Source organism: Heloderma suspectum, chromosome 7 (genome assembly GCF_057233095.1).
Source record: "Heloderma suspectum isolate Gila_16-S chromosome 7, 16-S_ref, whole genome shotgun sequence".
Classification (NCBI taxonomy): Eukaryota; Metazoa; Chordata; class Lepidosauria; order Squamata; family Helodermatidae; genus Heloderma; species Heloderma suspectum.
The window spans coordinates 122,738,813-122,750,945 of record NC_139464.1 but is presented as its reverse complement, the minus strand read 5'-3'; the positions used below and the strand labels follow the sequence as shown (position 1 = coordinate 122,750,945).

The 12,133-nt window shown below is 43.5% G+C and overlaps 1 protein-coding gene and 1 long non-coding RNA gene across 10 annotated transcripts in view; both read right to left on the bottom strand.

Annotated features, from left to right (window-relative positions):
* The window catches only part of ETV6 (ETS variant transcription factor 6), a 203,623-nt gene that overhangs the window by 34,577 nt on the left and 156,913 nt on the right, over positions 1-12,133 (bottom strand). For 8 of the 9 annotated variants that reach the window (XM_084811328.1, XM_084811332.1, XM_084811333.1 and 5 more), the window contains one exon: positions 4,326-4,490. In XM_084811328.1, coding sequence (XP_084667454.1) covers positions 4,326-4,490 — 165 coding nt within the window. Of the gene's footprint in view, positions 1-4,325; positions 4,491-12,133 lie in introns of those variants that run through there. The other variant, XM_084811335.1, reaches the window with a different exon arrangement.
* Positions 5,724-12,133, bottom strand: part of LOC146340283 (uncharacterized) — a 28,060-nt gene continuing 21,650 nt past the window's right edge. Inside the window, exons 2-3 of the long non-coding RNA XR_014784516.1 lie at positions 10,640-10,720; positions 5,724-8,187 (exon numbers count right to left, since the gene is read on the bottom strand). This is a non-coding gene — a long non-coding RNA (uncharacterized LOC146340283). The remainder of the gene's footprint in view (positions 8,188-10,639; positions 10,721-12,133) is intronic.

Sequence of the window (12,133 nt, the reverse complement as noted above, 5' to 3'; positions counted from 1 at the left end):
AACGATACACGTAGGTGTTCTATGTTCTGAGCTCAGGCTAATGTGCACGTGGTGGAGCTGGCCGCTAAGCCGTGCCTCTTGAGGCACTCTGGAGTTGTCCGCACATCCTTGAGACCCTGACTTTTGGAAGAAGGCCGGTTTAGGATGTTGTCTAGACATGGGAATATACACCCCCACGCTGTCTCAGCTGAACACCCTGGCTGCTGAATGGGAGGGCGCTGCACTGAAATGGTTGCTTGTTGTAACGGATGCAAAGGCACTTTCTGTGGCTGAGCTTGACTGGTGTGCACAGATACATTTCTGTCAGGTTGACAGATGCCAGAAAGTCATCCCCTGAGGTAGCTGCTGCTACTGATCTCCATTTTCCCACCCGGAAGTGCTTTTTCTTTTAAAACTTGTTCCGCCTCTTTAGCTTCGGTACGGCCCTGATCTCTCGGACCGCAGTTTGCAGTGGAGGCATGTGGGCTGGCAGCATTGGGACTCACCTGCACCGGGGAAAGCAGCCATTTTCCCCATGTGCAGGCGAATCCCTTTCTGTTTAGCCTGCCCCGCCTCCTTCCAGCAATGGGGGAGGGAGGTGGGGTGGGTGAAGCAGCTGAGTTCACTTTGTTTCGTCAGAGAAGCGAAGGGGACTCAGCCACATCTCCTTTGCACGTCCCACCTCCTTCCCCCATTGCGGGAAGGAGGCACGGCACACAAAGATGGGGTAGACCCGAGCTAGTCCTGATTGGAGGAGTGATGGCGGCTAGTCCCGCTTGGCTTCATGTGGGGCTTCCCTGACCACAGGAAAGCCTGGTTCCTGGCCCAAGCGCCAGGTGGAAGGTCCACCCTGTGCTTGGAGCAGGGAGCAAATGGTGTCAGGTGGGTGTAGCCACGCCCACTGGCATCACGGGTGCCACCCCACCTAACATCATTCTGACATCATATGGCATGAATATTCAGCAGCTGCTGGATTGCTTGCTCCAGGAGGCAGCGTTTCTTGAGATCCTTCAACTCTGGGACTGTGATCAATTTGCCTGAAGACAAGCGGGTGAATTCTGACTGAGGATAAGGCAGCCTCCTACGTTCCAAAGACGAATTTGAGGAAGGCCATTGGTTTTATTTAGCCTCATATTGTCGACAGTGACTGGCAACAGCTCTCCAGGTCCTTAGGCAGGAATTTTCCCCAACCCAACTGGAGATGCCAGAGACTGAATGCTACTATCAGAAGGTATCAGAAGGCAAGGGTCTGGAGAGCTTTGACTTGTGGGTCCCATATGATTGCTATTTGAACGTCTGTGAAGGACAAAAGGAATGCGGAGCCCTTTGTTGTGATCCTCCTCCTTGACCACTGGCAACACTTTCTTGTCTCTGGTCTCCACCAGGACAGCTGTTAGCTGTTCTCTGAACAGCTTTCATTCCTGAGAAAGTGGTGGATGTGAGATGGGACAGAGAACCCTAGTCTGTGTAGGATGAGATGGGGGTGGGAGGTGGGGAAGAGCAGAAAAAAGGGTAAATGGAAAAACAAAAGTAGAAAGCAAAAATATCAGAGCAGAGATCTCCAGAGCTCTGCTAAGCCCCTGCAACTGCCTCGAGGCAGAGCCAGTCAAGGGGGTGAAGAGAGCCGCTTCCCTTCCAGAACAACTGGAGTACATGGCCCGTGCCTCCATTCAAGGGAAGGAGCCTATTTGCAGAGTGTTGGGCTGTCCTCCAGAGTCAGGGGGAATAAGTAAAATGGCTGCACACCGCTGGCAGGATTTTTTTCGGTATGTGGTTCCTACCCCCTAGGCCAACTCTGATGTGAAAATTTGAAGCCCCCCAAAATCAGTCTGGATCCCCAGGTGCTTGATGGTCAGAAGAGACACAGAAACACCAAAATTGTTTCTCTTGGTTGTGTTGGTTTTTAAACAGCATTTTACATGTATTGTATGGTTGTTTTATTTTTTGTAGCTTGCTGGCTTGCACATCTTACTATTAAACAGCATATAAATATTTTAAGTACATAAGATTTTCTCACAGTATACCAGCAGTTTCCCCAATTTGTGAGTTGCTGCATTAGGATGTGGAAACGCAGGGTCAAACCTATGCCTCCTTGGCAGGTAAAGAACTCTGGAGTAAGGCTCAGGAATTGGGCAGACCCCTAGACCAAACCTGTGTGGTGATGCTTGGATCCTCCTTTGCCTACAAAAAGCAAACTGTGGGGGGGAAAGTAGCGCCTATGGTAACAGTACTTACTGACAGGCTGCTTTAGGGCATGGGGGTTGAGATGCCAACCCTTACTGGTCTCTCCTCAGTGTGGAGAAGATGAAACGTAGTGGCTGATCAGGGATGTAGAAGCAGTAGATTTAAAAATGTAATTCATTTTATAGGCGCTCAATTAATTTCATTAAGGAGCATTTCAGGGACAGGGATTTTCTTCTCCCAAAACTGATACCACGTTCAGCCTTTGCCTCTAGAAATACAGTATAATACAAAGCCTCTTCTTTATTTGATTTGAGCCCAAGACCCCCTCACCTCCACAGTCTCTCTCTCTTATATTTTTTTGTATGGAGAGAGCAGCGCTAGCCCAAGATATTTTGCTATCTGGGATGGAACAAGAAATGACAACAGTCCCATCCACCAGTCAAGGTGCATGGTACCCAAGGCTGGCCAAGTTATTTTGTCATCTGAGGCAGAAAATCCCATGACTGCCTCTCCCTGGCAGCAGAAATACAATACTATTACATTAAGTAACCAAGAATTTGCTGTCCCAGATAATGGTTGGCCTGGCCCTGGGGGGAGCCTTGCCTCAGGGGAGCTCCTGCCTGCGATTTGAAGTACGACAGGCTTAACGCCCCTCTTAGAAATAAACCAGAATGGTCTCCAGCCCAGGCAGTAATCTGGTCAATCCCTCCCTCGTTGAGATCTTGCAACATGAGGTGCTCCCAGCTTATCCCCTATACTACAGAACACTGCTTGTTCCACGTATGACACAATCTATTTCCAGGCACTTCCTCTAAACTGGTCTTGATCATCTTTAGTCAGCTGATTTAATTACAAGCTCATTAACCTAATATGGAGGTATATTATACACGTATAAAAGAAAGCTAGTGGCTATTAGTTTGATTTAATATTCCTTCAGTTAATTTACTTAAACAGCCATAGCTGATGTGTTTCCATTGCAGGAACCTTAACCACATTTGGACAACCATTGAAATCATATCAGTGAATACATTACTATTTTGAGCAACTGCTAGACTGAGAGCTGACACCCACATTTAAATGACAGAATATGCACACGCCAGTTACGAATGGCACAGACACATTTAAATGGCCATGTCTGCCTCCAGTGACAGTAGCAGTTGGCTATTTAAATGGTCGCATCCTGCTTCTATTCATACATATGTCTACCATTCTTAAATGATGCCACTGTGCCCACATTTTCCCCATTAAGCTTGGATACCATTCATACCAGATTTTAAAAGGTAAGTAGTGAATGGGCTCTGTTTATTACACCTGCCTGGACCCTCCCCACTTAGATGCAGTCTGGTTAAAGGTATTATGGAAAAAAGTGTAAAACGCCAACAGCAAATGTGAAAGGCAAATAGGAGTCCCTCAGAAGTGACTTCAACTCCTTTTACGCTATTCCATGAGGGATAGTCGCTACCTCCAAAAGGACCAGACATCACCCACATGGGATGTTAAACACATTTTTAAAGCCATCGGGTGTTTTATATGGGCTCCCTATCAGCGTGGGGGCAACCACAGTGACTTACACCACTTAGATTATGGGTAGGGGTAAGGGGTCTCATTTCGTAGCAACGTTCAGTAGCATTATGAACACAGTCCAGATTTTTTCTCTCCCTTGCCTCCTTATTAATTTCTCCCTTATTCATCCTTCTAAGCTGCATTGGTCACATTTGTTTGTTTCAATGGCATCAGGATAAATATAAATATTAAGACAATGCAAACATCATGTTAATTGCTCAGACAATTCAGTTGTTAAGAAAATTCAAGTGACTCATCATGTTTAGCATGATGAGAATGAACTAGCATTCCCTCTCCCTGGGCTTGCACACTTCCCCCTCCCCTCTCCTCTCCAGTATGGCCGTGGGGAGGAGCTTGGAAGCTTTTGATTCTGCATTTGCTTAACCACAGTTTGTGCCACCCAAACTAACAAAATATGGTTAATGTTAACTATGGTTTGTTTGAAACAAACCAACTTCAAACCGGGGTTACAACCTAAACTGAACAAACATTACAGGAGTTTGATCCTTTCCCAAGCTGAACCTCTGATAGACTTTGTACACCTGCTCTAAACAGGGTGTGCACCTCCTTGCCCCCTTCTTAGTACATGAGCTAATCACCTGAATGTGGAGACCTGTATCGGAAATCCTCTTTGGTCAGAAGCAAGAGTGCTTTGCCATTCATCTCAAAAGTGTTGCTATCACTTGGTCTCAATGAGAACTCCTTTTCAGCCCACTTCAGCCACTGGGCCACATCATCCCTGCTCCAGTAAACAGGCTGTAACCCTGTAAAGAAGACAATGGAATAATCACACCCAGAAGAACTAAAACAAAACTCAAGATCTTCTGAAATGCACCGATCAAAAGACATTGTGCAGCTATTCCATCTTTTCCTCCTTAAAGGATTTTTTAAGGTTAAAAAAAAAAAAAAAGACGGAAGAAGCAGTGGGAAAGCGAAAGGGCTATAAACTGGAGATCACAATGGCTGGATCCCCACCCCCGACCCCATAAAATTCTGTGAATGAAGCAGCATGATTACACCATAAAAGCCTCATCTGTAAGAACCCCAAGTGTTAAGACCCGAATTCAACACACAGGGATCCTGCTATTTGCGGAGTCTCAGATTCTGGGCTGCACATATCCCTGACATAAAGTCACTGTTTCTCATCCATCTGTATCCATTTTTTTTCCTTCTCTGTGGGTACAGAAAAAAAATTCTATAAAAAAAAAAAGATGCCTTCGCCCACCATAGCCTCAAGAGGAAAGTTTTGCAATCGTGAATGAAAAAATTAAATGTTGTAGGAATTGGAAATACTTTGTTTTATAATAAAGAGAAAAATTATTTAGAGCAATCTGTCAAACATTTCAACTCCTGCTCTTCAACTTTAAGATGCTTTCAATTTTTTATCCTTTTGGCCTTCAAAATATAGACGTATGAAAACTTTTAATGGTTTGGATGGGATTACAGCTCCCATTTCGACCATAAATAAAATACAAAATTATGTCAATTTTAAATATTGTGTGGACCTGCAAAAAATAAAATAAAAATATAAACAAAGCAGAACAAGAGGGGCTATCCTAATCTGAACTTCCTTGCTCTGAACTTCCTTGCTCTGATCCAACAAAAGAGATCACTTGTTGGATCAGGAACTGCAGACTTAAATCAGAATGGGGATGATATCTATCTGCACTTAATTACTTCCAGTGAGATGCACATCAAGTACGTGGATATGAATTCCAAAAGAAAATGTTCAAAATCGAGATTGCTGTAATAGCTTTATTAGGCCAACTAATAGGTCACAAAATAGGTCACTAAGTCACAAAATACTGCACAAACTTTTGAGGTCTCCAGAACTCTTCATTAGGCAAGATGGTAAACAAAGCGAAAAGGGGATGGGGAAAGGGAAAAAAGGCTGATGTTCAAGCCATGGAGTCTGCATTTGGTTATAATCTTAAGACTGAAAGTGGGAGGAGACTGCAGACATTCGTATTAGGTTCTGAGATGGTTTCAGATTGTACCTGGGACCCTCCCAAGGGTTGCTGGGAAGAACCGACGAACAATGGTTGATCCTCCATTTTTGAAAATATAAAATCCAGCTGTTACTCAGAACCATCTCCATCCATTCACGTATGGAGAGGTCCCTCCTACAAGGAGCTTACAATCTAAATTTAGGCGGTGGTGGAGGTAATGAGAGGAAGGGGAAGAGGAGAGGCACAGGTAATGAAATGATTATGAACAAACATACACATGCATATGCAGTTAAAAATAAAGTCTATGGGTATTACCCCATGTTTCTGATATGCACTTGAATATAGCTGATTTTTCAGCTGCACCTCTAACAAAACAAGATTATTTTGTATCTGCATGATAACATCTCTATTTCGGAGCTGAATATATAACCACATTTGGTATCGATAAATGCTGTAAATATTCTACCTTCCCTCCCCACTTCTGAATATTTTTTCTTCTTCCTGGCACACAACTACAAACTTTTTCCTGTCAACATTTCTGGAAATGTTAATCACTAGCCAGACAACCAGTAAGGCAGAAGAACTCGCCCTCTACAGCCAGTTGTACACCTGACAATCTGCCAAGATAAATGGAGCTTTTCATTCTGCCTGTTGTACTGAGCAGTTACTGGCAGTTTCTGTACTTGCAACATGGAGAAGGCTTTGCCATCAGATGACGAGTCAACAGACACAGCGTTCTGAGCTGTGGGAAAGTGTAAGGAGTCTGGTGCAGGGAAAAAGAAGAAGGCACACGTCAGTCTTCACACAGGGCAGCGCATACAGCACCATCAGGTTCTTGATGTAATATAATTCTATATTAAAACATATGATTTCAAAATCTTAAAAAATTCATCATCATCACAGCAGCATTTGTTGAGTGTTGAAAGCCACGAATGTATGTCTGTTGCGATTCTGCAGAGTACTGAATAAGATTTCCATGGATTGGGAATTAAGTTCGGGGTCCTGCAAAGCTTCATGGTCTCTCCCTTTGACAAGTAAAAGCCAGAACTATGGAAAACAGAAGAACTCACATAAATCTGCCCACTTTGCATATACAGGTCACAATGTCCAGCCGTTCCTAATACAGGGTTGTTTCCAGGCTTAGAGTGAACCCACTGATATCAATGGGGCTTAAGTTAGCTAACATCAGTCCCATTGATGTTTTAAGTATTTGTCAGTCAAGATATAACCTACAGACCTTTGATTTCCTGGGCGCAGAACTGTTTTTTTTTAATGCAGAATATACACAGTGCCTATTCAAAATGCTTCATATACATTACCTCAATAATTCTTACAACAGTCTGCAAGGTAGGCCGGCATTATTACCCCATATTGCAGATGGAGGCTGGGAAAGAGTTGACTGAAGCTCAGAGCTTGCCTAAGCTTAGGCCTTGCCAGACCATGTAGTACGAGGTAAAATTTGAACTGAGGCTTCAGCCAGGCTATTTTGTTTATAAAATCATTTATGTGCTGCCTTTGAGCCCAAACAATGCCCCAACGTGACATACAAATTAAAACATATGAAATAATATTATAATAAATTATGAATTGATGAACACATTCAGAGAACGTTATTTCCTTCCAGATCATAAATCTAGATTCTCCCCCCCAGAAGAATATTGGGCTGAGATGTGTGATGGTGAAAATATCAGCTGTTTTCTCAATAAGCTGTACATAGTTTCAAAATCAAGGGCCCACAAATATGGCTTAAGAGTGGTGACCATAAATTTCACTCTGGCCATTAGGGATGATGCGCCTAATACCTTAAGACGCTTAAAAAATATTTACCACCATAAGGAGGCAAAGAGTGTTTCTTTTAAAATGGTACCAGCCTCCTTTTTGTGCCAAGACACAGCCTCACTATCATGCATTGTAGGGGTTGCTAAAAGCACACAAATATTTTGATTTGCTCCTTCCCCGTAAAATCGCATTGCTAGGGAGCAGAGGCAAATGCATTATGCCACTGTGGAGCAAGAAACAGTAAAGCTGAACCACACTCATTACTAGAAGCAATGACTGGCTACCAAGAAGAAGCAAAATGTATGAAACCTGTTTAAAGTGTGTGTGTGTGTGTGTGTGTGTGTGTATTCAACAAGGAGAGAAGGCAACATACTGAAGCACTGTTTAGATACTAAGCTAGATATGTGGCTAGAACTCTGTAGATTTTGTTATCTATCAAGTGGATAGAAAACAATCTCCTTTTTCTACTCCCCCTTGTGAAATTCCTCACTGTTTTTCCTGATATGTTATGTCATGATGCAAGGATAGTTTAATGCAGTACATACAGGAATATATCTTTGATCAGATCTCTGGCATGTATACTCTGCCAGTGGCTAATATCTTCTTCAGTGGAAGCTTCTCCTCCCTTCCATTTCCATACTGCACCTGGCCATGGCACCTTGTTACTCCTGGGAATACAGTTAGCTTCTGGCATGCTACATCATGAGCTTCTGGCACGCTACACCTTCAGTTTCTGAAAACAAAGATTCTAAGTGAAATAAGTAGACAAGCATCCAGATCTTTCTTCAGGAGCCATGTTAATATGAACAGATGCTCTTTTTAACAAATCCTTATAACTAGTCTAGCATTCTTTCTCCAGTAGTGACCAAATGGATGCTTCTGGAAACCCACAAGGCATGGGGGTGATGCCCTTGTGTCCTCAAGCATCTGGTACCCAGAGATATATTGCTTCTGAGCATGGAGGGTCCATTAAGCTTTCACAGATAATAGGCTTCGAAAGGCTGATCCGCTATGAATCTGCTTTCTAAATAAGTTGCTATTGCCACATGTTGTAGTGAATTCTACACATTCACTATGTTCCCTTCATTTAATTATGTGCCATGCTCCATTCTCAATTATGATCATCTCCAGTTTGACGAAGAGGGGACATAGTTCAGGGTGAGAGGGCACATAATTTGTGTGGAGAGGGTTCCAGGTGCAATCTCCAACATCTTCCTAAATGCAATCTTCCTAATCTTCCTATCTTCCTAACTAGATAGACCAACAATATCACTTGGTATAAGGCAGCTTCATATGCTTGTTTAAATTGAGAGGGAGAGTAATACAGCCTCTCCACTTGAAGAGGGGTATGTATACCTGTTCCTGAACTGCTTACTCCTGATGATGTTATGATAGAAGGGCCCACTCTGCCAATCAGAAAAGTACAGTGGTTTTCAAACTGTGTTCCAGGGAACCCTGGGATTCCTCAGAAGTTTATCAGGTGGTCAGCAACAGCAGCCAAGGTTTCCTGAAAGAAAGACAAGGAAGCGTCTTTCTTCCCTGAAAGTGGCTTTCACTGCAAATATTTGATTACAATGTGCAATTGCAGAAAATTGCTGGAAGCGTTCTAAAGGTATGCTCTCAGTTTGTTTATTTATTTATGTAATTTATTATTACATTTATATCTCACCTTTTTACCTTTTGCAAGGAACCCAAGGTGGCTTACGTGGTCCCCTTCCTCCTCTCCATTTTTATCCTCACAACAATCCTGTGATGTTGGTTAGGCTGAGAGACAATGATAGCCAAAGTCACCCAGTGAATTTCATGGCTGAGCTAGAACTAGAAACTGGGTCTCTCTAGTCCTAGCCCAATACATTAACCACTACACCACACTGGCTCTCAGTTCACTGAAACATCAAGAAAGGCACAACAGGTCTGGTCAGCACTGTGTGAACAGACTGTAAACCCTTAAAGACCTTCCCCCTCACATCCTCTGCAACATGCATGGTTTTCTCAGGGGACAAGATGTTGTGAGAACAGTTGCATGAGGACAGAAAAGGAAAGCACAGCTCGAGAGAGAGCCGAGCAAAGAGAATTCTGTAGTATTCTCAGTGAACAAAATCCTGTCGGTGGAGAAACAGACAGGATTAATAGTTGTGAACCACCCAGAAAACTTCGGCTTTCTGGGCATTATAGAAATGTAATCAATTAATAAAATAAATAAGGGTGCAATCCTACGGTCGCTAGACTGTGTCTAGATGGCCATAGGATTTTTCATTTTCTGGGAACCAACCTCAGAGCCAGCGCTCCCAGAAAACCGACTCCCTGCCCTCTCCCTCTCATAGACGGTGCAGTTTCTCCCCGGCTCTGCACTCATAAGAGCAGTGTGAAGTGGCTGAAAAGGGGATATTCCTGGGGGTGGGTAGGGGGCAGTGGAAGCGTGGTTATGAAGCTTCCTCTGTGCTGTCCGGCCTCCCACCCTCCCGCTCTAAGGCAGCCTGGCTAGACAGCTGAAATCAGCCATCTAGCTGCCAAATGCAGGGTGGCCAGAGTGTGGAGGAGAAGACCCCTCCACGCTCCGCCCGCCCTGCATTGGATAGCTGGTCATCTCCGAGTGTGGAGGCGGCCGACAATCTCCATAGGATTGCATCCTAAAGTGTGGCACATAAAGTGTGTGAACATTATTTTCTTTTAAGGGAACACTCCTGAAAAACCTCTACAGAAGTACCCATCTCATATTGTTTGCCTTTGTTCATGTGAATATACTTGGGGAGAGCAGGAAGAGAGATGTTCTACTTGTGTACTTGATCTAAATGAGTAGACCTAGTTTCTTATTTCAAATCTGCAGGGTATGAATTGTGTAGGCATACATATGCAGCACTTTACTAGTGATAATGAAGTTGCTTACTTTAAGTACTTGAAATTATTAAAGCTTTCTCTCCTTCAGAAAGGAAGTTCTCATTTTCAGTAACTAATTTCTTGCAAATGAGCTCTACACCTTTTGAAAGTGATAAACAACCAAACATTAGCTAGACCCAAGATGGATCTTGCAAGAAAATTTCACACTTTTCCAACCTACAGTCTTAATACCTGTCCCTAGGGCTGCAAATTGTTCTGTTGCCTTCAAACCTGACGAAGTGCTCTGTGTCAAAACTTTTGCAAGCTGCAAACCTAGAGACAAATTTAGTTGTCCTTTGGTTTTTTACCTTGGCAGGGCCTTCCCAAGTGTTTCCAGCCTTAGGCAAATTAAAATTTTGCCACCTCTCCCTCTTGAGTCGTATTGTATGCTGAGAAAAACAACAGTAGCAATTAAAACATGATAGAGGTTTGACCACAATAATTTTCCTGATTTTTATTTTTAATCCCTGCCACTTCTTTACTTCTTCCCCTTTCCAACTGTGTTTATGCCTCAGCCAGCTAGCGTAGAACAGAAAACTGAATCGTGTCCCACTGAATGTAGGCCAGCTGACAAGCTGCCGAGATGCCTCCTTAAAAAAGATTGCAGCAGGGGAGGCATGGTGATTTTATCATCCCAGACAGTTGTCTGGTGCGCCTTTTTGGCTGAGATAGTCCTTAACCTTGAGATTCAACTGAGCTCATCTTAAATTAGACTGAAAGACCCCTCCCACTTTGAGAAATCCAGTAGAGAAGAAGACAGCCATCAACTCCTGCTTGTTGCAAGAGAGAGGTCTAGGAATGAAGAAAAAAAGAGGATTCCCCTTTCCTCTCTCCAGAGAAGAGAAAAGGGATCCAGCAACAGTTTTGATACTCAAATGCAACATCAGAAAAATGTTCCAAGCAGATCAGTCTACATCATCTAGACTACAGAGTCCACAAGCAGAGGGCAGCAGAAATCCATGTCAGGTACATTATATGAAAAATGTTGGCCAAGACATATACTGAGCAAAGCAAATCCACACAAGCTATGCCACTGGAGAGGACAGTCCCATGGGCTGTACTATTCTGCAATTCCACATAAGTGCAGACACAACACAAAAGTATGTGCAGAATTCAACTTGCCAAGAATCACTGCAAATATATAAAATTTCTAGCCTTCATGTTTGAGATGAGAAGCTTGAAAATGTGTGGGCATTGCCTGGTGAAATCTTAGAAGCCAGAGGGGTTCCTGGATAAGATTTCTCCATGGATAAGGGCCAGATCTTCAGTGCCCTACAAAGTTCCTTGTCCCTCCCCGCAGCCAGCAGAAGCAGCTATGCAAATTTGCTTGATGAGCATAATTTATATAAACTGCAGATTTTCAGCTTATCATAGCACAGATCTTACTTCATTTCAGCACAGATGACACCTAGTCCGGGGCATTTTCTGTCCCTGCATTACCACTAGGCATATATAATGCAATTCAAGTAATTATGATAAGGTGATTTCCTTATGCTGGCTCCTCTTGCCTCCCATATCACATGCTAATTCCTGCCCCTTTCTTTTCTGGAGTCAACCATGGTGAGGCGATACATTTGCACCAATGTTAACGCTAAGTACAGCTAACCACCAGGAGATTCTAACCCCACTTCTAACCTTGGTTGCAAACTCTGGCTTATGCTAACCATGGCTAGCACTAGCAGCTTCGCGCTGGTTAGTGCCAAAAAGGGAATGGAGGGGAAGTTTATGAGAGAGGGGAGTGGAGAGAGGCAGAAGGAACGTGTGAGCCTGCTCAACTCCTGATCTCTTGACTATGGCTAAGA